This window comes from Sebastes fasciatus, chromosome 4, assembly GCF_043250625.1.
Source record: "Sebastes fasciatus isolate fSebFas1 chromosome 4, fSebFas1.pri, whole genome shotgun sequence".
Classification (NCBI taxonomy): domain Eukaryota; kingdom Metazoa; phylum Chordata; class Actinopteri; order Perciformes; family Sebastidae; genus Sebastes; species Sebastes fasciatus.
Genome location: NC_133798.1, coordinates 33,598,886 through 33,625,550, shown reverse-complemented (window position 1 = coordinate 33,625,550; position 26,665 = coordinate 33,598,886). Strand labels below are relative to the sequence as shown.

The following is a 26,665-nucleotide window of genomic DNA, read 5'->3' as shown; positions in this document are numbered from 1 at the left end:
ACTTAAAATATCTAGATGAGCAACATTGCAGGCAACAAACAGTGGGAGTTTCAAGAGTCTGAGCCACAGCGTTTTTATAGTAAAAATCAAACAGCCTTGAAGAGTAAGTTGAGAACCCAGAACACTTTATTTAAGTTATCCACAGTACTTTAATCACCAATCTGTGCCATAACCAGGTGCTTTACTGAACAATAAATAAATTCAGTTTATAAAATTAAAAATCTTTAAATAATTTAGGACACAAGAAAGCAGGTTTGTTAAAAGCTTAAAATGTTTATCGGTACAGAAGACAAAGATTTTTCCATCACAGACACTGATGGGAAGACAGAAGGGGATTTATTTATGTCCCCATTTCTTTAATTTAGTACAGTGCATCTATTGTGTCTCCTCAGACTGAGGCTGTTGAATAGAATTTAAGATTCCTCTAAAAAATGTTCATCTTGGACATAAAGATTGCAGGAAGTTGTTAAACATGTATTGTAACAGGTGAGAAAAGGCACTATCAGCCCAGTAAAAGACAGTAATGTCATAAAATATCAGTGTTTCCTTTCTTTATAAATTACTTCTTTCTGGCAGTTTCGAAATGTATTAATTTGTAGAACATGTTTTGAAGTGGCCTGATTCGGTCATGTTTGCAGGTCATTTATACATTTTAAAACCACCTCTAATACAAGCACTTGATGTAAATAACGTAAAAACATTTTACAGGAAAAGAGGCTGCTAATCATGCAAAAAAAGACAAATGAAATATGATAAATAACTCCACCAACAGAAATAAATACTGGATTTTTTTCACAGTCAAATCTTGACCTGGAAGCAACTTAATGTTAAATTAAAAAACATGAATTTATACATTATACAGACTGATATTATTGTATTTGATTGTGAGCGTTTTATAAATGAGGCCCCTGTTTTCTCTTGGGGAAACAGAACAGTTTTAAGACCATAAACTATACTTGTGCCTTTTCTAGCCTGTGGATAAAGCTGATATTAACGGTCATATAAAACACATTTTCTAAGTTATTCACTTCAAGTATAGTAGATAAACGAGGCTGACAACACAACCCATCTGATGAGAGCAGATTTAAAAGAAGCAGCCGTCCAGGCTGAAGTTCATATGCAGTCATGTTGGGAGTTAGTGCGAGGCTTTCTTCGCTCTCCTCCTCTTGTTCCTCCGTCTCACGGTGCCGCAGGAAGTGTCCGTCTCCGTCGTCATGGTGAGATCCTCCATCTTCTCATGCTCCATCACGGACGTCAACTTCAGCGTGAGCTCCAGGTCCTCCAGGACTCCGGCCAGGTCCTCCGCTGGGACACCCAGGTCGATTTTACCCGCTGGCTCTTTGCGTTCACACACGTCGTCCGCCCTCTCGTTCACACCTGCATCGCTCTCTGGCTCTACATCCTCTTCACCTGCTGCTGTCAAATCAGGTTCTCTCTCTTTATTCGGATCCTCAGCAGCCTCTCCTCCACCTGCAACGTCCTCAGGAAGGTTGTCCAGGTCGGCTCCATCAGCTTGTGACCTCTCAGCCTCCGTCTCCGTCTCCGTCTGCTGACCGTGGTGACAGGAGCAGCGGGAATGTTCCCACTGCTGCTGCGGCTCCTCAGGATAATCTGCAGAACCTTTAGAGACATTGAATAAGTCATTAATTGATCAGTTTTCCTTGATCTACCTGTATGTGAAAAACCCATCGCCTCATTCAATCTAGGAACTTGCAATTACAGCTGATTAGCACAGCATAATCACTATTTGTCAATAGTCCTGACATTAAAACTTGTAATACCAAAAGCAAATTTTTAATTTGGACATAATCTATAGAAAATCAAACCATGGTTCGGCTACTTCTCTGTATTGCTTTGCATGTGGAACATATGATTTCAGACTGATTTCCTGCCATCCAGGAAGTCCTCTGGTTTCAGTTCATGCAAATACAGAACCAAAATTAACTTGCAGAAACTCTGAGAGAAGCTTAAAGGGACTATTTGTAACTTTCAGAAATGCTTCTTAACAGCGTCACCTGTGGCCGTGAAATCAACGAAAGTCAGCGTCGGGCTCGCGCTTGCTCGCTCTCAATATACCTGAACGAGCATCGCTCAAAACAGTGAGGCGACACACGTCAGCTAAAACCACAATATCACTCTATATTTCAGCTGCTTGGCAGTAATGTTAGCTGACCAGACGAAGGTCTCTCCATGAACATGATTTAGATCTGATCCTAGTGTTGGCTTTTCCTGCCTAAGTGCAGGCTGAGGCAGCGGAACTCTGCAGCATGTCTCCTCTGCTCTCTCCGCCCGCAGCCGGAGAGAGCAGAGGAGACACCGGCACCCGGTCGGTAACGAGAAAACAACGTAACTCTCTGCAGAACTCGGTCACTTCACAAGACACGGAAAGCCTCTGTTGGTCTGGAGGAGCTGCAGCAGTTATTTCTGCGCAAACGTCCCCTGTGCATTCACTAGATATTCTCAGAGCTAAACTAACTCTTCTGCAGTGTGGAGTGAGTGCGCGTTCACGTCTGGAGGTGGAGCGAGCTGAGCTGTCTGAGTGAAGGAGAGCAGGCAGAGGAGGAGTGTACAGCGGCTACACGCGAACGCGCATATGCGAGCGCGCATGTGTAACGACCCGCTACATTTATGCGCGTACAAAGTTACAAATAGTCCCTTTAAGGAAGGTAAATCATTATAAAGAGCATAGCGTTGTTTTTCTTTTTTGTAGAAAGTGTCATTATGTTATTGCATGGTAGCGCAATTAAAATTATTTTTGAGATCTCTTCCTAGTTGAAAATGGTTAAAACCGGTAAAAATGCTGAATAAAGCAGTTTCACGTTAAAAATCAGTGTTTCTCTGATGCTGCTCGGCAAATACAGAACGTCCCAGAGGGGATGCGAGCTGAGCTGCCTCTAACGTTTGCTCAGCTTGTTTCTCTGATAACTTCAGATCCAGACTAAAATTTTTCATCCTGTTAAAATATATAGTTAAATATGATCAAGAGGTGGCTTAAAACTGGTTAAAAGTCAATTAATGACAGCTTCTGGCAGACAACCACAACACTGACGCATGCACAAAGGGGATATGACGCCATTGACAGGCGACCAAACGAAACAGAGTTCTCTAGTTTTGAAAATTGTTGGAAACAGTTGGGATGATGTAAGTACACAACTCAACTAAATGTATAAAATATAGGTCTGGTCGTTTTATTTATTATTTTTATTTTATTTATAAATATTTGACTGTTTGCTGCATTGAAACATAAAGCAGACACACAATGTGAAAACGATGACCTGAATTTGATCGTTACTATTATATGAAGGAATTAACCACAAGCACTTGAATGCACCATTCCTTTTTGATGCGTTAAAGTGCTAAAAAACTGTTTCTGCTCACAGCTACGTCACCAAACAAAAGATTACCACTCCCTTAAAGTTTTGTTTCCTACTGTAATAAGATGGAGGGGAACACTGGCTGGTAAGAACTTACAGGAGTTTTAAGTTTAATGTTAATAATATGTAAAAATAGAATATGTTCCTTTGGGGTAAAATCTAACTGCTACGTTATAAAACAGCCACCGTGAGCGTGCAGTGTTCATGTACCTTCCCAGTCCTCCTCCGGGTCCTTCTTCTCTGGCTCCATGTTCTCCACCAGCTGGCCCTCCTGCATCACCCGAGTTATCTCCGTCAGCTGCTGCAGGAGACTCTCCTCCTGGTCCGCCGTCACCCCCTTCACCCTGCAACACGGACAGAAAACCAAACGACCATCTGAACATCTTTCACTCCTAAATGTGAATAACTCATGTTGTGAGTGTGTGAAGTCAAGCAGATCTCATTGTTTCTACCTTAAATTTACACATTTAAACCACATTAGCTGTATATTTCTTTCTAAAAACAATAAATACTTTCACACATCCTAATTACAGCCTACCGGAGTAACTAATAATAACAAGTAATAAACTTTTAAAACTTTTAACCAACAAGATTTTGCGCAGTCATTGCAGATAACACATGAAATAATTATATTATTATTGATTATATAAAAGGGAGAGAACAAATTGCAGAAAGGAAATGATCTCTGCTTTCATACTTTATGGGAGTGTCATGTTTGTCTCATTGCACACATGTAATGAAATTAACAAATAAACAAATGAGCTCCATCAAACTATTAATTCCTGTTAAACGATTCCTCAGTAAAGGCACACACCCACCTGTCAGGACTGTGGTGGGCGTTGGAAACAATGTTCTCCATCACCAACTCTGTTGCCCTCAGTTTGTCCTGCAGCTGAGACAACTCAAAGTCAGCTGGACGGCGACAGAGGGAGAAAATAAATGAAGGAAATGCGTTAATACACCATTTGAGCTCAAACAAACTACAACACAGACAATAATCCACCACCGCACAAAAGTTCAGGTGGTTTCAATCATTTGGAAAATGATGTTTTCGCAGCCTGCAATTCATCTTACTGTTATGATGCTTCGTTGGACTCAATATGCCAGAAAACATTAATTTACTTCTCATGACGTTAATGCAGTGTAAAGATGAACGTCAGCTATTAAAGAACACCTTTCCACGAGGTTACCTGCACCAGGGTAGACCTTAATGCTAGTCATACAGTTTGTGCTGCAACGCATGCAGGTTTTATTTTGTTTATTGTCATTAAAACCCCCTTTATACACATTTCTTTATTATTGAAGAGACATTTTATTATAATTGAAGAGGCATTTTTTCATGGTGAAGGCCCTTGTTGTCCCTCTAAGTAAATATTTCTGTATTATGTGGTTGGGAACCGATTCTCAGGCTTCTTCCCGATCAGCTTAAATCTGAGGAATCAGTATCACCACACAACATCGAAGCGTTGCAGTATGTCCTCAGAAAATTACATTACATGCTTTTGTCCAAAAATCAAGGAAAATAAGTGCATTCAAACATTAAACAAACAAGAGCTTTAGTGTAACACTGTTTTTTTAAAGAAATGAGAAGCTAAATGCTAAAAAAGTTAGTATAATTGACGCTGAATGATACTCACTGATCTTTCTCTTCATGTTCTCTGATCGAACCGAAGGAAAGCGGCTCTCTGTTGGCTTGTTGTTCCCCTTCGATGTGATCTGACAGGGAGACAACAGACAGACAATATCGAGATTAAATCACATCACAACAAACCCCACAGCTGTCTGTCTGTATTTAAAAGTCTTTTAAATAAAGAAAAAGGTTCTCTATTTTCCTTCATGGTTTCATTTTACTCCAATTTAAAATACTTTGATTTTTACATTTTTACTGTGATTCAGGGCTGGGTGTCATTTGAAATTTGTTCATACTAGCGATAACTTTATATATAACTTATATAAACATGGCTTTTGACAAAACTCTGTAATCTAACAAAATAAGACAAACATCTCACATGTTAAATATTGTCTTAACACAAGTAGACGTACACAAACATTGCCTTAAAATATGAATTGTCTACAATTTTTATTTTTTATTTATTTAAATAATTAAATGTCTGATCAAATAATTAATCAAGACACAGACACATTTCAGTCAGTACCAAAACAGTATTGAAGTTCAATAGCAGCCTTACTGTCAGTGCATCTGTATTTTTAAGGAACGTTTGACAGGCAACCAGTGGAGACTCCAGACATTTAACCCAAATGTCAAACTATATATTATCATTCACATTATAAAAACGTTCAGGTAAATGCTTTGAGTACTTTCTACATCAACTCTTGTCTATACAGTATCAGTGTTTCACCTTAAACAGTATGTAGAGGATGTAGAGTAAGATCCCGAAGCCGTATACGGGGATGATCTGTCCTGCCAGGTTGGACTTGCCCCCCGTTCCGGCTCCCGTTCCTGCTCCCTTGGTCCTGACTACGGCCTCGGAGTTTTGGGCTCTGTTGAAGCCGGAGGCTGCAGCCCTCTGGCTTCGACCCTCCGGGGCTGCCTGGCGGTGCATCATCGGAGGGAAGCGACCGGAGCCTGCAGGGACGGGAGGGATGACATGTGAGGAGAAGTCAACCGGGGAAAACATGAATGACAGCAGAGTACAGTACAATCTGAACTAGATGTACAATTAATGTCCATTTTGTTATGTTTTTCTTACATTTCTTTATGTTTTTCTTACATTTCTTTTTGTTTTTCTTACCTTTTGTTATGTTTTTCTTACATTTATTTTTGTTTTTCTTACATTTCTTTTAGTTTTTCTTACATTTAATTATGTTTTTCTTACATTTCTTTTTGTTTTTCTCACATTTCGTTATGTTTTTCATACATTTCTTTATGTTTTTCTTACATTTCATTATGTTTTTTTTTACATTTTGTTTTGTTTTCTTACATTTCGTTATGTTTTTCTTACATTTCTTAGTTTTTCTTACCTTTGTTTGTGTTTTACTTATATTTCTTTGTTTATCTTACATTTCTTTATGTTTATATAAGAACAACAGTAACATCTCAATTTTGTTACACTTTGTTGAGCTCTTTTTTACTGTTAGCTGATGCTTCTTGTTTTTTGCACTATCCCCTTTGCTGCTGTACACTGCAAATTTCCCCACTGCGGGACTAATAAAGGAATATCTTATCTTATCTTATGTATGATGTATTGCAGGACTGTATTAAACTGCATTAATTTAACCTAATAAACTGGCAACTGAGTGTATTTTATATTTTTACGCCCCCTTCAGGGAGGAAAGTGTAACTACAAGCCCGATGATGCACCGGTGATGTTCATTACACACTGTGGTTTAAATCACTAAATAAATACAGTTTATATCACATCCCTATAATCTACTAAATGATGAGATTAAACCCTCTAGGTGAAACCCCCACACATCGAGAGAGACGGTGTTAAAGATGACGCACCCTCCGGCCGCTCAGCAGCATCATTCCTCCCGGAGCGAGACAGCAGCATCTTAGGAAGCAGCAGCGCGACGCACAGCACGAGACACGTCGCGAGCGTCACCTTCTGGAACGTTGACATCGCCATGCGGACAGGTAAACGGTCACCTGGCTGTAGGAGGAAAGAAACGATGATGATCTGAGGGGTTCACGGTGAGGAAGAGGTGATGCTCGCTGGTTGATGTCGCTTCTCATCCATCGGGGTGAACTTCCTTGTTGACGTGAGGACCGGAAATGAAGCTACAGCTGTAACAGATGTGTTTCACCACTGGGTGGCGCCAAAAGACTTGTCATTTTAAAGCAGTACACTGATGATTTAATTATTTAAAATATATATATATTATTTAGTGTGTAAACATGTTTTATAAACAATTAATCCCACATAGACTGAAGCTCAATTTATGAGATCCTGATCAAATAATTTTCATTTATTTTTATAGCCTAGTGGTAGAGGAAGAATTCAGATTAGTGTGACCAGATAAAATAAGATAAGATGAACCTTTATTAATATAAATTCAGGTGTCAAAGCAGCAAAGTGCAGATACAGAGGTACAGGTGTACAAAAATTATAAAAACAATAAATAGAGATATAGAATATACATAGTGAATGAACATAGAGAATGAACATAGTGTGTACCGTCCATCAATACAAAATGTAGTGTACAATAAATAGATGTAATATGTGCAGTCTATAAAATGGTATATGGGATGTACTGTAAAGTAAGTTTAAAGTTTAAAGTGCACCAGTGGTTAGAAGAGGTGTTTGCAGGTAGTGCAGTTAGATGCAGAGATCCCAACAAACCAAATGTGGGACAAAGAGTATGTTTGTGTGGGACAATGTGGGACACGTTAGCAAGGATGAGAGGTAGTCTACAATTATAATATAATGTCTATCTAACTTAAATAATAAACATTTCTATTTTGCCCCGTATCTTGTAACTATGCCTTGCCCAAATCCATCCATAGATCGGCACATCTCTTTTTGATCTGCACGTTTCTTGTGAGACTCACATGTATTGTGTTGCTTAAAGGTCCCTTATTATGCTAATTTTCAGGTTCTTACTTGTATTTTGTGTTTCTACTAGAACATGTTTACATGCTTTAATGTTCAAAAAACTCTTTATTTTCCTCATACTGTTTGCTTGAATATACCTGTATTTACCCTCTGTCTGAAACGCTCCATTTTAGCGCATTTCAACGGAATTGCAACAGAACTGCATTGCTAGGCAACAGCTTGGGTCCATGTATACTTCCTGTCAGCTGATGTCATTCACATGCACTGCAACAGGAAATAAACTGGGACCCATTTAGAATGTTTACGTTTAAAACTTTGAAATGGACAGAAATCCTCACGGCTTGTTTCAAAAGCTCAGTTTCTGAATACGGGCTGTGTGTATTTCTCTGTGGATTAAGCGTTTCAATACTTTCACAGTATTTATATAGAACTTAAAGCTGCTTTATAATATAAAAGACCTGAAAATGTCACTTTTTACAATATGGGACCTTTAAACGGAAACACCTGTACATTGAGGAACAGAAGCCTGGGGAGCAGGAGGAAGAAATTCAGCCATCATTCTCAACCGTATATTGAAATGTGTTTGTAGTGAGAGTGAGTGTCTTTGTCTGGTGAGGATCTCTGTATCTCCATGTAGATGCTCTCTCTCTGATTGGCTGGAGGTGTGGGACGGTCTGCTGATTGGTCCAACCATCATCTCTGCAGTTTAAAATGCTCAGGTAGTCTGACAGCAGCCTTGTTCTGTCCTCGGCCTCCAAACCTTTTAGTTAAAGCTGTGATCTACAGTTGAATTAGTAGCCTTAGAGCCCTAGTTGGCTTCGTCCTTGTGTAACTTGTTGTAGGTTTTCTTTGTTGCTAAAGATAGCACTTCACTGGTCCGGGTGAACGGCCATCTTTTCTCCTGTTTCTGCTGTATCCTCGGGAGACACATTTAGGAACTGTCATTCTGTTTGCTTGTTTATTACCTCCCCCAAGGCTGAAGGCCTAGGAAGGAGGTTATGTTTTCACCGGCGTTGGTTTGTTTGTTGGTTTGTCCGTTTGGACGATTACTCCAAAAGTCTGTAATGGATTTGAATGAAATCTTTTGGAGCGCAGGGGTGTGGCACAATGAACAATCCATTAGATTTTGGTGGCACATGAAACCTGCCTTGGCGAAGGTCTGCGCTCTCCGAGTGCACTTCTAGTTTTGTTCAGGGTTAGTCAGATAAATAATTTAGTTTGTTGTTTTGGCCTTTATTCACGCTGAGTTATATTGTTTAATTTTATTATTTGTTAACTTGATTTTTTGTAATAAAGCTTGTTTACTAAACTTAAAATGTAGTCCTGCGACTGTAGTTTGGGGACCGGGGAGGGAACGTCCTTTTATACTTTTATTTTGCGCTCCTACCCTCCTAGACGTGGGCGTAACAGGCCCCCCGTCACCCTACTGTACCCATAACAAGGCCTACTGGTGAAAGACTCATCAGGCATCAGGGCATCACATCAGACTGAACTCTTTGACCCTATGAAGTCATTTCAGTGTTCAACACCAAGAAGCCCCGACGTCTCCTGCTGGAATCATCAAAAGTAAGATCATTTACAATTATGGACCAATGGCCTATTTCATTATTATTGTTTATTGGGTATAGTTTATGTTCGGTCTACTAGTTGGATTTTATGCTGATGTTGCTGCCAGCTGTGTGTGTGTGAATATTTGGCCGCCGTGCCAGGCAATGTTAAATTGTATGTTTTAACGTTAATGCAGGTGATCTATCCGTACTTGGTTAGACTGTGTGTGTGAATATGTGGCCGCCATGCCAGGCTATGCTATGCTATTCTATGCGCTATTTATGTTTGTATTGTTGGATCAGAATCAGCTTGATTGTCCAGGTATGAGTAAACCTCCACACATACTTTAGGCTACCAGGAATCTGACTCTGGTTATTTTGCTCTCATTGTACGACGGAAATAGAAATGCAGCTAAAAACAAGGTCAACAAAGCTGAAGAAGAGCGAGGAAAGAAGATAAATATACATGTCAGGTTCCTGTAACATTCCCTCTGATGATGATGATGATGATGTAGAAGGCTTGTAGGATTAAACTGGTGCGTGGCCTGTTTTCAGAATCTTATAAGTAGATGTTTTGGTCTTGGACAGGACCGGCCCACCTGATTTTCTCTGTGCCCACCCACACTGTGATTTCTGCCTACGCCACTGGAATAAACTGTTCAGGATTATGTCAATGGCAAGAAAAATAGTTGGTAAACCCAAAAAAGGCCTTGACTCAACTTCTTATAGAAAGGACGAGGAAGAAAGCAATGAGTTTCCTGACAGATAGCTCCGATCCTCTCTTCAGCCAGTTTGAGCTCTTGACCTCCGGGAGGCGCTATAGAGTCCCTCTGTTCTTTAATGTTGTTTCCTGTGTTTGGTGAGCTGAAGACAAATTTCCACCCTGGTGGACTATAAAGATTTATTTTATTCAGTTAATCAATCAACATCAACATTTATTTGTATAGCCCTTTACAATAACCAAAAGGTATCCAAAGTGCTTCACATAAACATCAATAAATAAGAGGGATAAAGCATAACATATCATAAAATCATAAAAATGATAAAGAAAATGTCACAGCGCTACTAGGTATTAAAAACCAATCTAAATAAAAAAGTCTTGAGTTTAGATTCAAAAAGTACTAGGTCAGTGGCAGTGTGTATATCAGGGGGTAACTTGTTCCATAGTTTAGGATCAGCGACAGCAAAAGCACGATCACCCCACAGCTTATACCTCGACCTCGGGACTTCTAAAAAAAAAGTTGACCCGATGACCTCAAAGCCCTGTTATGCTCGCGGAGAGTTAAAATCTCGGACAAATAAGGTGGGGCGAGGCCGTTGATGGCTTTAAAAACAAACATCAAGAGCTTAAAATTGATTCTAAAGCGAACTGGAAGCCAATGGAGTGAGTAAAGTATAGTGGGTAATGTGTTCTCGTCTGGAAGTGTTAGTTAAAAAGGCCAGCAGCAGCATTTTGCACCAGTTGGAGGTGGGCGAGGGAAGACTGGTTGAGACCAACATACAGTGAATCACAATAATCAAGTCTCAAGCTAATAAAGGCGTGAATTGCCTTCTCAAGATCGTGCCGATTGATTGTAAACTCTTCTATAAATGGTATATTTTTGCATCACACACTTTACACACACACCAAATAAACTGCTCTTTCCACATGCCAACTGCACACTGACGTGCTTTCATTATTATCTTTGGCATTTTCATTGGAAACGTGCTGTAAATATAGACCATGAACACAAATGCAATGCACAAACAAACCCATTTGTTTATTCTCATTATTACTCATAATAGTAATCAGACACAATTAATCTCTCTCCAAAATTGGCCTCCATTGTTGTGCACACAAAGAGAATCCTATTTATAGTGTTCATGCTCTGATTACTAGGTGATCTAATTGCTTACAGGTGTTTTCATAGGTGCATTCTGTGTGCAGGTGAATGATAATTGAGTGTAGGTATTTCAGTAGCAGTGTTTAACAAACAACACACATTCAGTAGCAGTGTTTAACAAACAACACACGCAGGCTTTTAGTTGTGAATGATGTGTTTAATGTAGATAACCGTGTGTAGTTATTTGCAAAAAGTATGTTTAAAAACTTAGTGTAAAGCAGACAACGTGCTCATGGTTTAGCGTACCTGAAAGGCTTCATGAGTTAGTGGTTTCGTTGTACCAGTTTTTGTGTCTTGGCAATTGCAAAACTAAGTCTTGGCCACATGTAGTAAACATAGACGCACACAGGTATCGAAATATGTAAAGTAAGGATATGTATTCCGAACATAACACACCATCAATACAAATGAGGGAGAAAAGTTATGTTTGTTTGTGTTTTCTCAAAATGTTTAAATCCTCCTCAAACAACAAAAGTCTAGCAGATATTGGCCTCCTTTTTTGTCCGAACCAAATGTTTACCTGTGGCCTTTAGTGCTCTAAATCTGATTAGTAAGAGAACTCATAATCTAAAAGTGTTTTCACGTGTGTCAATGTGGAGAGGCAATTGGAAAAATAATGTAACTTAGAGACCAAAGTAAAGTAGTAAATGTGCATTCAGTTTGGTACACTTGATAAATACAGTGGATAGAAGTGTTAATGGTTTCAGAGATATTATTATTATTTTCTCCATTAACCGATTGTTTGTTTTTTAAGAATTCGGAAAATAATGAGAAATATTTTTTCACAATTACCCAGAGCCCAAAGTGACACCTTCACAATGCTTGTTTTGTCCAACTAATAGTACATCATTTTAGATGTTACTTGTATATTCCTTCAGGTAATTAATAACAAAACATCATATTGTATTAGCTCTTTGTTTGTTGTGTGTGCAAAAATCTCAATTTGCAAAGTAACTGAAGCTGTCAGATAAATGTACTGGAGTAAAAACTACAATATTTCCATCTGAGGTGGAGTAGAAGATGAAAGTGGCATAGAAATACTCAAATAAAGTCCTTCAAATCTGTACTATTGTAATAAGTACAGGTCTTGAGTAAATGTACTTGTTACATTCCACACTTTATATGTTAGCACATATTTTGTCATTTGTTATTTTAACTGTCTCTGACTTAAATTTGTTAATTTGTGTTTTAATATCTTGTTTTGTTGTTTTACCAGTCTATGTTTGAGTTAGTCACAATACATGTTTGCATTTACTTTGTTATTTTCCTTGTCATGTCTTGTAAGTGGTCTCTTTCAGTGGGCAGCATTAACATGACTTCTTGATGAGTTTTAATTTGAACACCTGTCCTCATCGCACTTTCTACCCTGCATGATGAAGACTTGTTGAGTCGAGACGCGTTGGTTACCCATGTATCAATAAAGGACTTTAAACGTATAATCAGAAAGCTTTTCAGACTGCCAACCAATACCATTGACTTCCACTAAAAGTAAGCTGGATAGTCATCGTTTTTTATTCTCATTTTATTCTTACTCGGCCCACTTGCCCCATCCTTAAAGAGCACCAGATTTTTTTACTCCAATATTACCAACACCAGGGCTGCGTTCCAAATCGCACTTTTTCCTATCACTTTTAGTCCAGCAGCTGCCCTTACAAAGTACATATTGTTTCATGCAGTATTCATACAATTGGGACATACATTGAGCCTTGATCTTTGACCCTTTTGCTCATACATAGGTCAAAATAGCCAGAAAAGCATGCTGGTTTACATACTGACGGGATGTAGAAGGACATCCTGGTATATTTTTAACTACTATACTGCATTTTCTGGCATACTAAATAGTATGGTAGTATGGGTATTGGAACGCACAGTAAGTTTCTTGACCCAGTGCAGCACTTTTTCTTCATTGTAAGTACTTTATTCAGCGTTTTTGTTGTTGAAAAACCATATCAGACAAATTACTATTTAAAGTATTTTTATATATCTTCTAAAACGTGTGAAGGGGATCCTTAAATGACTTCCTCTCCTTGGTGTCTGATGCGTTCCCCCACTGATTTTCTTTCAGTCATCTCAGTACATAAATAATGAGCCCACAAACTGAAATTAAAATTCAGTTTAATTAGTCAAGAAAAAAAAATCAGCTTGAGATCAGAGTGAAAACAAAACTACGGAGGGTTTGAAGCGCCTCTCAGTTCGGTCGCAGCAGTCGATCCTCCTCCGTCGTTGAACTGTATTTAAACAGTGAATATGTTTCAGTTTGTTTTGCGGTTTCCTACATGCCAGAGGGGCGGGGTTCACCACAGAGGACAGTTCAGAGACTGCCAGAACAATTTGACAACTTAGTATTTTCTGTGATGGATGACTAGCTTGATGCTATGTGTGGCCTGATTGGCTCCCCTACATCCATCTAGTATTTCTAGTTTGGTGAACAGACTCTTCAAATTATTTGTTGAACGGAGAAAAAAAAGAAAAAGGGCAGAACCATAAATATCCTCCTGATAGTTTCCATGTTCACTTCCTGGTTGATCTCTGGTCCATCTGATCAGAAATGTTCGTTTTCAGGATAGTTTCCAAGCAGCTCTGTAATAAAGAGTTCAATCATGGGAAACGTGTCCCATCAGTGTTTCCACACAGTCTGAAACAGGAAGCTGATGAAGACGACGACTCGGCTGCTGTGAGTTTCAGAGTCCAACTGGCTCACAGACGTCCTGTTCTCTTCTGCAGAAAGAGAGAAAAAGAAAATATAAAACAGCTCCAGGTTCAATAAAAAACATATGATCAGTTTTATGTGTCCATTAATTGTGGTATAATAACAGAAAAGGTATAATAAATTGTGGTTTACATTATGAATAAATGGATATGCAATTTGCTACAAGGACACTTTCAATAGAAAAACATATTTTCTCTTTTGGAAAGACAAACTAAATACTTTTTTATTATTAAATTATAATATAAAGGCAATATAATGCTCAAAATATGACAGTTTTATATGCAAAGGTCTTAGATAGGTTGTAACTTTAATAGTAACCCAAGACATGTGAAGTAAACTGCATTTAACAACCGTATCTGTGTTTGGAAAATCTCTATTTAGCTTATATGTATGCAATAATCTTGGCAGAACTACAGCACTGAATACCTTTTAAAGGGGACATATCATGAAAAACTCACTTTTTCAGTGCTTGTGCTCATACATTTGGGTATCTGGAGTTCCTACCAACCAACAAACTGTGAAATAAGACAACCAGTCAGTTTTTTGTGGCTGCCGAGATCGGAAAACATGTGATTCAACAAACCATTCAGATTTGGCTCAGTAGAATATATCACCCACAGTTTGAGAACTACCTTTGCAAAGGTGCACCATATTTTTCTCACCAGCCAATCAGAGCAGACTGGGCTTTTTAAAGAGACAGGCGCTGAAACGGAGCGTTTCAGACAGAGGGTGAATACAGGTATATTCAGACAGACAGTATGAGAAAAATAATGTGTTTTTTGAACATTAAAGCATGTAAACATGTTCTAGTAGAAACCCAAAATACAAGTATGAACCTGAAAATGAGCATGATATGTGCCCTTTAAATAGAAGAACTACTGCCGTCGAGATATATTCAAGTCATTCCCCTTGGAGATTTTAAAATGTTACTATCTGACTCTTAAGATTGTTTTTATTAATTCTAATTTGTTGCTTCATTGCTGGATGTCTGGATCTATATATATTCTTGTTTGCTGGTGACTATGAATGTTTATTTCATTGATTTCAATGAGACTGCCTGATTAAATCAAGTTACTATCTTGAATGTAAAGTATGATTAATAATACTGATTAATTAAAATATTGACATATTAAATGATGTGCTATAATGCAAACATTGTGTGCATTATTCATGAAGTATAAATGTAATTAATGCCACATGAACAACAAATGAAAAGTGTAATCAGGGTAGTTGGCGCAAAATAGTGACTCTTATAAAAAGATAAAAAGAAATAGATGCAGAATCAGATTTTTCTTTTTTTATGTAACTTTTTTTATCCACATTTAACTCTGTGGTATGAAGATCATGTCAGACAAGTTACTATATGATTAAAGAAGGACGAGAACCAAGAAAAATACACAAGTAAAAATCCGTGGTGGTCACATTTATAAGTCTGACATAAATTTAAATAAATCTATTAAAAAATCCAACATCAACAAAGATTATTTGTGTCTTGAGAGAAGAGTTAGAAAGAGTTAGAGCATCTGGAAGCCAGAAGACCTTCACTAGCCACATTTATAAAGTAGACTCCCATTTTAACGCACTCCAAACTAAATATACAGCGAATGACATTTAGAGAATAAAAGTGAATGAAACCTTGGTCACGTCCTCAAATGCATCAAGATTTTTATGTAGAAAAAGGAAATTGATCTCCCAAAAGTCTAAAGTGGTTTCAACATGAACTCTGGAAGACCTAAAAAAACCAACCAAAAGTAAAAAGTCTCCACTTCCAGGGAGCATCAAGTGTGCACTGCGGCGGTGTGTATTTTATGAACTGTAGTTGTAGTTAGTATCATAATGATAGGTTGGGCTGCTGGGTATGTTTCTGAACCCAAGCAGAGCCTGAAACCTTCATAATTGTGGATTTTGTGGTGTCTGCTGCTGCACTTGCTTTCAAACTTCTCTGCTCACGCCCGTCAAGGAGCTCAGTAACGGAAGAGCTCCGACTCCCACAGCAGTTATTTGTCTGCTTTTTAAAGCTTTTAGATGTGTTCAAACCTGCAGACAACTCAGTGGCTTCCAATGAGAGACAACTGTTTGAAAAATGTGATTTCCATAGAAGAAACTGCATATTTCGAGCTCTTTTTTTAACGAATCGTTGTGTTTTCTTTGTCTTTCGTTGTGTTTTCTCTGTCTTCTAACATCTTGGGACAATGTTGGACCATTTCTTGTTTGTTATTTTTCTTACGAATGTTAACAGGAGTGATCAGTGCACCCGTCCACCCCGATCTCTTTCCTACGCAGACTTTATCGCTCTTTATAGTACGTCACTTGTCCGCACGATTACATGGATTACATACGAATTACAGTGCATTACTTTTTGTAGGTATAGAACAGTGTATGAGAACAGCCTGCTTTAAACCATGTTTAAGTAGAGCTTCTTTATCAGTTTAAACTGTAGACATTTACCTTTTTTGCTGATTTAAAAGGTGAACCTCATTATCCATTTCACTGAGAGGATTGTAAGGGACCTTTGAGACGGATTTCAACTTTAATGCAGTATTGAATGAGACACATCTGGTTCTCAGACTACTTTATATATACAGTATATATATATGTGTCTGATTAAGTTGTCATCAGACATCAATCCATTTTCATAAACTGAACATATGCATCCGCACTAAATGTCACATAAATAATGAAAGACTTTTTTCAAAGATAATATGCTACAACATATCTTTGGGATGATAATGCAGCAGCAGCCTCATGTCTACATATGGTCATATTCGGGATGAGCTTTGTGAGCTCACTTGTATATCTTCCAGATATCTCAGCGCATGTCTTAGTTCAAACTGTCAGAGCAGCTGCCCGGGACGGTAATTCATCGTCATCGCAATATTACCTCTTATTGAGGCTGCCTCTCTGCGCTGCCATTAAGATGGCCTCCTTCGTAGTCCAGCTGGCACAGGATCATGTTGTTCTTGAGGAAAAACTTGTCTCCCACGCAAAATCTGCAGAGAGAATATCAAAATATGAAAGTGGGTTTTGGTTCTTTGCTTGAGCTGAAGTGAATCATGAGGTCCCGGAGGAGCATTTCAGGCATATTTTGAGCACCGCTATGATAATCAGAACATTAATCTTGCATGATTGCCGGCTGATTAACTATCCGAGTGATATATAAAGTTTTTAACCCCCTCAAGGTTTTATCCCTTTCTGATTACAATGCATCGGTGATATGCTCATAATGACCAGTGAGCTCACTGGTGCACCTCTCAGATAAGTCAACTGAATTTGATCTCCCCGGCTAATTGCTCCCCTAATCTTACCTCTGGCGGCAGAGCTGACAGGCGAAGCAGTCTAAATGGTAGACGTTGTCTCTGGCTCTCATCACCATCTCAAAGGCAGGGATCAGCTTACTGCAGGCTGCACAGTTCCCCGTCACCCCAAAGAGCCTGCAGAGGGAAAGAGGGCGACAAGCAGACCTGTAGTCTGGACGCACTTAAGATACATTTCAGCCAAGAGCTGAAGAGGAAAAAAAAAAACGCTGAAATAAAGGGAGGACAAGCCTGAGAAGTAGTTCACCGAGTCACAGATGTTGTTCATGCACATTTTGCAAATAATCACTTGTTTTAAAGTGGTAAACTACAGATTATTGCTGCTGCTACTGATGCAGCGCTTACATCATATTGTATGGATTTCTTTTACATAGTTAAGATCAACCAAGCGGGAGGAAACATTCCCACCAGACTCTCGGTTGTAATTCCGGAGTAGAGACATTTGTAACAATGATATCTGCCACATAGTATAATAGATAACTGTGTCAACAAGCTAGAGCCAAACTAACTGCAAAGCCGCAATCGTTGGCAGTTCAATTTAAGTATAGTAAAGTAAAATCCAATATTAACACTGATGTTTTAGCCTCTGGGGGTTCTGGTTTAGCCAGCGGATATATATCTGGATAACGGATATCCAAACTTCCTCTTCAGTGGGGCGGTCATTCTTTGCAGTCCAATTAGTTACTTAAGACCCAAGAATGGAGTTGGAGTTGAGAGACGACTAATCTCTATAAACAGGTTATCTGCATGTGAATGTGAATTCACATAATAACAAGCTAAATCATCAGCCGATGGATTCTGAGATTACATTTCAGCCGATGCGTTCTGCCTCTTTTGCTTTCCACAAGTGGGCAACCTCCGGGGTCTGAGAAGTGAAGCCAACGCTGAAGTGTCTTAAACTTGCATTCTTTCTAACAGCCAGCAGGGGGCGACTCCTCTGGTTGCAAAAAGAAGTCTGATTGTATAGAAGTCCATGAGAAAATGAGCCTACTTCTCACTTGATTTATTACCTCAGTAAACATTGTAAACATGAGTTTATGGTCTCAATCCCTAGTTTCAAGTCTTCTTCAATACAGCATGATGTTCATTTAGTAAATTATGGTCCCATTTCGAGGCGTTCGAATCACGGTGTTGTCGCCTAAAACTGCTATTCAGCTTTCGGTTGTGCTTAGCACCACCCTCTGGTGTCACTTCTGGTTGCAAAATAAAACAAGATGGCGACGGCCAAAATGCCGAACTCGAGGTTTCAAAAGCGTAGTCCACAAACCAATGGGTGACGTCACGGTTACTACGTCCTCTTCTTATATACAGTCTATGCTCTTCACATGAACTGTTAACCTGCTTGCAACCAAAGCCCGCTCAAACGTGATTGGTCAAGTTGGATTACAAACGTATTTATATCTAGCTGGTTCAACTCCTAACAATCATCCAGATATATGTGGAAAAAATAGCTGCTTAAACAATAAATATATAAATGAATAGATAAACCTGTAAGAACATTTTTTAAACAAATGGTGTAATTGGTTTATATAGTGTGATTAAAGGCCTAGAAATGCAGTTCGCCATCAATGTTCTTCCGTAATGCAGGGTTACTACTTTTTTGTTTTTTATCTGTTCCAAACAAACCTCCGCTGTTGCTTCAGATTTCATGAGATTTTTCATTGAGCATCAAACGTAAAAGCTTTCATAAACTGATATATAACTTGGATCACTGTTGCATTATACCAGCTGCTGATAAAGAGCAGGAAAATGGAGATTCACTGATGTGAAAATGTCAAAATTCACATGAAAATGTCAAGATATTTTACGAGCCAGATGGGTGTTTTTCGCCTCGTAGGACGTTACAGGCAAGAACTTGAGACACTTTTCCTGAAACTAACGATTTATCCGACACCGTTTGAACTCGTGTCCTCAGACTACCTGAGAACAAACCCCGTGTTGTTTTTAAATACTGTGTGACTCAGTGCTGCTGACCAGCTGCAGATTGCTTCACCTCTCATTCACCTCTAAAAGAGCGAACAAACGGCTCCCTAAGAGCCTGACACACATGAAGATAAGTTGCCGGCTGCTGATTTCCATATTCCATTAGAGGCCAGATAGAAAAAAGGAGGTTTGGGGAGGAACAGCTATGAAAAACGACATCCGCAGAAAAGGAGGGAGAGCATGTGTCTCCCAAAGCTTCAGACGACAAATGAAAGAAAAAAAAACGTCATCAAACGAGTGACCAACACGGGAACAAAAGCGAGTCCTAATTAAGCGAATGTTCTGATCTAACGAGCCTGAGTCCTGAGCAGGCACCTGGTGGGTTTTTTCCTCCTCCTTAACGAGGCTACGCAGCTCAATGCTAATTCTCTACTAATGGTCCAATTAAAAGAAATCACATGGTTTTAATCCCGCTCTTCAAAGGCTTTTGGTCTGCACCCTCGCAATGATGAGGAAAACAGGAGGCAATCTAGCCAATTTAACTGTCAAAAGGGGTTTTGGTCTCTTAAGTGCAGCGCAGCTAATGAGAGACTTAGCTCCAACCAAATCCAGCTGGATTGTACATGAGACTAACACATGAGTTCAGCAATGTGGCTGAGATATCAGGAGTTCTCCTGCTGACCTGACACCAGACGTCGTTATTTCAGGCAAGAAAAATGAAGGCTACATAACTCTCAGAAGGGCCGTTTGAGCCGGGGGGGGGTTTAGATTTGTGTGATTCATGGTCGAAAGACGGTTTCAATCCAACGTGTATTTAAAACACACTTATTCATAAAGTCATTGTGATTCACAGGCACTCGAGAGGTCGGGTTCAGACATTCCTCAAACATTTCTCTTTATCTGAAGAGTTTATAAAGAGTGTTTGAAGTGTGTTAAGTGGTATAAACCTCCTGCCTCATTACATGGCAGACAAGCAAAGTAGACACTTCAGTATGGTGTTTCCTCGACGTGTGGTAATGTACTCAAAGCAATAGTATATAATATAAAAAGTATATAATAGAAAACGCTTGTTCGCTTAACTTAGTGTAGCTTAGTGTAGCATAAAAGACTGGAAACAGAGGGAAATAGCTTGCTTGGCTCTCTCCAAAGCTAACAAAATCTGCCTGGCAGCACCTCTAATGCTCACTAATTAAACTGTTATGTGACATAAAAATGACAATTCATTTAAGAGACTCCAGGAAGTTACTGATCCCGGCCAAAACACAGGCTGCGTTCCAAATCACATACTTTTTCTTTTTTACTTTTAGTACAGCTGCCCTTACAAAGTACGTACTGTTGCATGCAGTATTCATACATTTGGGACATACTGCTTCGTCATAACATTGCGTCTTGAACCTCTTGCTCATATATCCGCTGTGTAGAGGATTGTGGGTCAGAATAGCCAGAGAAGCATGCTGGCTTGCATACTGTAAAATGTAACCGGATGTAGTAAAGACATCCTGTTGTTTTTTTTGCATACTGCATTTGACATTTTGGGACATACTACATCTTGTCCTGGCATACTAAATAGTATGGTAATATGGGTATTGGAACATATAGACAAGACTAGGCTAGCCATTTCCCTCTGTTTTCAGTCTTTATGCTAAGCTAAGTTAACCGACTGCTGGCTCCAGTTTACTGTACAAACGTGAGAGTGGTATCAATCTTTTATAATCTAACCCTCGGCAAGAAAGTGAATGAAACGTTGAACCTTTCCTTAACATCCTTAAGAGCATGGTGTTGTTGCGTTATTAAATCTTCATGTGTGCGTTTTCAGTTACTCTGTGCAAGCTTCATCCTCAATTCAAATTGTTATCTTGGGCAGGTCTCCCTCGAAAAAGAGATTTTAATCTCAAGGGACTTCCTGGTTATATAAACGTTAAATAAATAGATAAAAATCATTTAATTTCTTTCTTTTGTCACTGTTAATTGTCTAAAAAATAAGTCAAATTGGCAGGAAAGTTCATTAAAAAGGTTCAGTGACTAGATAAAGCAGAGCAGAAGGATGTAATATTTTAGCTTTTTAATACATGAATCCTGCAGCCAACCCCACATCTTTACACGAGATAAACCCTTTTCAGGTAGAAGACAGAAACATATGTGTCCACTGAAGACTCTAACATACAGTGAGGAGTCCCAGTATGATGACTATACAAACAGCCTCAAGTAGCTCATCCAAGCCTGAGTAAAAACATGCTTGGACTTGTCAGTATTTCTAAGAAACATGACACACCTGCTGTGAGGTTTTGACTGAAAGCTTTACCAAATTAGCCTAAAGGTTCGGCAACGTTTTAATCAGTCGAGACAAGATAGTTTACACAGTCACAGTGCCATATGCATTTTGGAAAGATAACTGAGAACTGCTGCTTCGTTGCTTTGTGTTATAATGATAGCTACATGCTTTATTTTACTGCTCACTCGTGTTTATATCTGTGGTCATGTAACTTTCCTTATTCAGTTTGGGCTGGGTTTTTAATGGGAGGCTCTCAGATTCAAGTTAATACCTCTGTTCCCAGTTTATAGTTTTATCCTGACAGTTTCCTCCACCCTTTTCCTACTTTATTAACAAACTGCAAACGCTGCACTTGACATCTTTGACAGCAACAGCAGCAGTAGTGTTTGCTGTGATGATTTGTTCTGAAGCTGCATAATTCACCCGGTCAGATACCAGATACCCAGTCCAGATATACACCTGTAGAAGAAGCAGACTCACCTCAGGTAGTCCCTGCGACAGAGGATGAGGTTAGCCCGGGTGTAGAGGGTGGAGCCCACCCTGCCCAGGCGGCAGTCACAGCAGGCACACTTGAGACAGTCTTCGTGCCAGTACCTGTCCAACGCCTGCAGCATGAAACGGTCCCGGATCTTCCCGTTGCAGCCGGCACAGCCCCTCGGTTTCTCTCTGGACTGGAGGGACACGAGGGACACACCTGGCAGGAGACAACATGGTAGACAGACGAGGTTGCATTAGAAAGGTGATCTTGATTAACAAACTGTAGTTATACAAATATTGAAATAATCAAAGGTTTCAATAATACAGACGGTTTTATAGAGATATCACAGGACACTACAGTGAATGCCAGTTAGGCCTGCAACTAACAATTATTTTCATTGTCGATTAATCTGTTGATTATTTTCCTGATTAATTGATTAGTTGTTTGGTCTATAAAATGGTGAAAATTGGCGATCAGTGTTTCCCAAAGCCCGAGATGTTGTCCTCAAATGTCTTGTTTTGTCCACAACTCAAAGATATTAAGTTTACTGTCATAGGGGAGTGAAGAAACCAGAAAATATTCACATTTAAGAAGCTGGAATCAGGGAATTTTTACTTTTTTTTCCTTAAAAAATTACTCAAACCAGTTAATCGATTATCAAAATAGTTGGCGATTAATTTAATAGTTGACAACTAATCGATTAATGTCAGTAAATTATAATGATATGTAATAAAAGATAACCAGTTAGGGCACCATGTATGCCAAATGTAATCCCCTATAAGAATATAATGTTGTCATTATAATGTCTAAACTTCAAGTTCCTGTAAATAGTCTTCTGTTAAGGAGGAGTCAGCTTCATGATTCATCTTAATAAATGTATTTCACAGACTAAGTTTGACATGAAAATCTGTTTTCTGCAATCTTTTATTTTCATGCACACAATCCTTACCAGTTAATCGATTATCAAAATAGTTGACAACTAATCGATTAATCGTTAATGTCAGTAAATTATAATGATATGCAATAAAAGATAACCAGTTAGGTCACCATGCATGCCAAATGTAATCCCCTACAGGAATATAATGTTGTTATTATTGGGTACATAAACTTCAAGTTCCTGGAGTCAGCTTCATGATTTATCTTAATAAAAGTATTTCACAGACTAAGTTTGACATGAAAATCGGTTTTCTGCAATCTTTTATTTTCATGCACAGTCGCACACAATCCTTCACAGCCCTTTTCCTACATGCATACAAGAGAAAAAGGAAATACACCTTTCACAAACAGAAACAGTCCTCTTGTACTTACTCTCCTCCTTGTCCAGCACCATCCTCTCTGGAAAAACAACAATCCAACAACAGGAGACCCTTTAAAATAACACCCTCAAATAAACACAGAGAGGATCTGTGACACGCTCAAACTTCAGCTCCTCTCCTCATTAAACCCAGAGAGAGAGAGAGAGACGACAGGAACAGCCATGGAGTCGCTTTCTCGTAAAAAAAAAAAAAAAGAGAAATAATAAAAAAGAAACGCTCCTCGGATGGATGAAAGCAGCGTCTCCGGGTATCACCTTGCAGCAGGACTAATGTCCTCAAATCAAGAGGTTGTGTGTCTGTAGCTGATGTCAGTGTGTTGAAGCATGTCTGTCTGTGCAGACTGCTGCTGTTCCTCTCAGATGAGCTGCTCTGCTCAGACTGAACCTCCTCTCTCTCTCTCTCTCTCTCTCTCTCTCTCTCAGCTCCCTCCTCCTCCTCCTCTCTCTCTCTACAAAAAAAACTCCCACAGTCAAATGGGTTTTCTTTTTTTTTTTTTTCAACGCTGCGTGCTAATTATATAAAGTCATTATGCTCAGATCTGATAGTAACCGCCCTCCTCCCTCTCTGAATCAATTATTCAATAGGCAGTCACACACCAGGACAGCTCCGGGCCTGAGGTGTTTTAGAATGAGCTTATTCAACTCCAAGGACACCAATTATCTCCAGGGCGCCCTGTAGTCAAAGCAGCAGCTCTTCAGCGGCCAGATGCAGCAGCATATTGTATGTGTGTGTGTGTGTGTGTGTGTGTGTGTGTGACGTGTGTGTTCATCCCTTATTTGTGCACTTGTGTCCTTTTTTTTCTTTGTGACAAAACTAATTACAGCTTTAAATGAGTGTAACCATACACTCTAAATGTGCGTAATAATATGGGCCAATGAAAAACCCCTGTGTTGATATGAAGGAATTTATTGTATAGTGTAAAGTTTAGATCAAATTTCGGATTTGGAGAAACCTTTATCACACTTCTGTGGTAAAAAAATCAACAATTAATGTCTAACCAAAATGATTTATGTTACGGACTTAAAGCTGAAGTAGGCGAAATTGGAGCAAATATGATTTAAAAAAGTTATTTTTAAAAAACGGTCGCTATATCGTGACAGTAGTACATGAAAAAAATCATGTTCCTCGGTGTCCTCCGGTGTCCTCTGGTGCTCCTAACAGCATCTGCAAGATTTCACAGACCGGAGGAAAACAAGCAGTCAGAGCAATGCATGCAATCCTAAATAAATTCATATGAAGTGATCAAGTGGCTGCCTCTCTGCCTCACATTGTGGTAGGTAGGTAGGGTCGCTTGTTTTTTAAGTTCGAGATCTGTCAACACTGATAGTGATGGCGAGATGAAGCTTCATGAAGCACTGAAGCTCTCCAGCAAATTGGTTCGCAAAAGGGTTCATTTCACAATGCTTCATCTGGGCTTCATGTACACACGAAACCACCTACTGGTCAGAGAGTGTAGAACAGGTACATATATTCCAGATATGTGGTTTAACCGGGCACAGGGCAGTGAATGTGCTTGTGTAACTAAAGGAAAATGATAGATGGGAGACATTATTTGTTTTTATTCAGGAAGTTCTCAACGGAATTTCGGCTTTGGGCGTCTTCAATGACGTCATTGGTCTAAGATGATACAAGCCTTGATACGCGCTTCACAGAAAACTTCCTAGATTACTCGACACACGCTGCGAAGCCTCGGCACACACGTAACAACACTAGTAGAAGCTCCTCAGGGGAGTTCATTCATTCAGAGTTCAGTTTAGGTGCAGACCTGCTGGAAGCTTGTTCCTACAGTAGCTGACCAATCGCCAACGTCTTTGTTTGTTGACTACTGAGGGATTTTCTTTTGTTCTTTTTAAAAAGTTTGTTTTGTTTTGTTTTCTTCCATATTTGTATGTATTTTTTTTTCTCAACCTTACCAGAATCAGCCTGAACTGCTTGTTGGTTAACTTCAAATAAAACATACACCGTGTGGAGATTACTGCGGCCTCCGCGTGCTCTCTATGGACTTTATAAAGGAAGTGGTCACTGCTAGCTGCAGTTGCTTCAATTAAATAACAAACACGTGTCCAGCATGCTGCCCTGTTAATGCACTGTACTGTATGTATTTTGTCATACCTATTGTTGCTGTCGTGATTCAATGTTATTGTCTTGCTATTTGAGCCTGTCTTGGCTAGTTCTCACTTGTACAAGAGGATTTAATCTCAATGCAACTTCCTAGTTCAATGAAGGTTATACTGTATATAGAGTGCTGCAGGAATGAGTCCTAAAACCTGTAAATGAGACGGCATTTTTGCACTTTTGGTTCCCTCGTCTCAAAGTCAATGGGTGTTTTGAATTGGTTTCTTAGTTAGATGCCTGAAATAAGGTCTGTGGTTAACGCAAGGTGAAGAGATTTTAACGTTTTGTTCTATGATATAAAATCATTAAATAATCCACTCGTGAATTTTGAAGCTTTTACGTGTCTTAAAAAATTTGGTTGCTAACAAGTGGCTAAATGAAAACGTCATCACACCGAACACTAGTCCGCCTTTAGCTAAGTGGTTATGATGTTGTCATGCAACCGTGGTGTAGTTTGTTTATTAACGTTAGCTTTTTACTTCTAGCTATCTTGCTGAACAAAACATGTAAGTATCATAAACGTTTGTTCACCACAGAGTTTATTTTCTGCAATAACCAAAACCCAATGGAACAATCCCATTGGCTTTTTGTCGAGGGTACCAGGGCGATGCTAACTTCCTGCTTGGCCTACAAAAATACGTCATCCTGCAGCACTGGTAGAACTATGATGCTATAAGTCCTGAATATAACAGAAATATTGCAGATGAAACCAGCTATAAAGTTATATACTTATTAATAGACCTACCACAGACTACCAAGTCCTTGTAGATTTATTAGAATATTTTAGGAATAGCATGAAATCTAAACAGCCTTGGAACCCCCAGGCCTGCTGTAAGTCACTATATTGACGATTTAGGAATCAAAATACCACAAAGTATGCTAAGGTCATTATTTAAAGTTAATCTTGAGCAACACGGACACATCATTAGTCCCTCTGGATAGATTATTGGAACATTATAGTGATTTTCATTGGTGGGGTTTTCAAGGCCAGTCCATAAACAACACTGCAGCCTGCTTTCCAAATAGATCATCCGGGCCTAAATCCTCCTCATTAGAAGCTGTGGCATAAACAACTGTTCTAACATGGCCCCTGGATCAGGTCACACTAATTAACCAGCACCATCGACCGACAATTCCCTCATTATCCGCCCTCTCATCTGATCGCATATAGGCCGTCAAGACAGCTAACGATCAACCGACTAATTAATCAGTTGAT

At 39.2% G+C, this 26,665-nt stretch overlaps 2 protein-coding genes across 3 annotated transcripts; both read right to left on the bottom strand.

Moving 5' to 3' along the window:
* Positions 1–253: 253 nt before the first annotated feature.
* Positions 254–7,211, bottom strand: ric3b (RIC3 acetylcholine receptor chaperone b). Its single transcript, XM_074633756.1, has 6 exons — positions 6,841–7,211; positions 5,735–5,961; positions 5,012–5,090; positions 4,193–4,286; positions 3,585–3,718; positions 254–1,620 (listed from the first exon to the last, which is right to left on the bottom strand). The coding sequence occupies exons 1-6, from the start codon at positions 6,962–6,964 to the stop codon at positions 1,136–1,138; spliced, it is 1,143 nt and encodes a 380-aa protein (XP_074489857.1). The 5' UTR covers positions 6,965–7,211; the 3' UTR covers positions 254–1,135.
* A 6,208-nt stretch (positions 7,212–13,419) lies between these two features.
* On the bottom strand, positions 13,420–23,689 carry LOC141766701 (rhombotin-1-like). Of its 2 annotated transcripts, XR_012593673.1 has the most exons (6): positions 23,327–23,689; positions 22,021–22,234; positions 17,337–17,462; positions 16,913–17,021; positions 14,490–14,546; positions 13,420–14,039 (listed from the first exon to the last, which is right to left on the bottom strand). XR_012593673.1 is itself a non-coding variant. In XM_074633755.1 (5 exons), the coding sequence occupies exons 1-4, from the start codon at positions 23,346–23,348 to the stop codon at positions 16,916–16,918; spliced, it is 468 nt and encodes a 155-aa protein (XP_074489856.1). In that variant the 5' UTR covers positions 23,349–23,475; the 3' UTR covers positions 13,900–14,039; positions 16,913–16,915. The 2 variants fall into 2 exon arrangements, 1 of the variants encoding a protein (XP_074489856.1); XM_074633755.1 differs by lacking the exon at positions 14,490–14,546 and having other exon boundaries at positions 13,900–14,039; positions 23,327–23,475.
* Between the last annotated feature and the right edge of the window lie 2,976 nt (positions 23,690–26,665).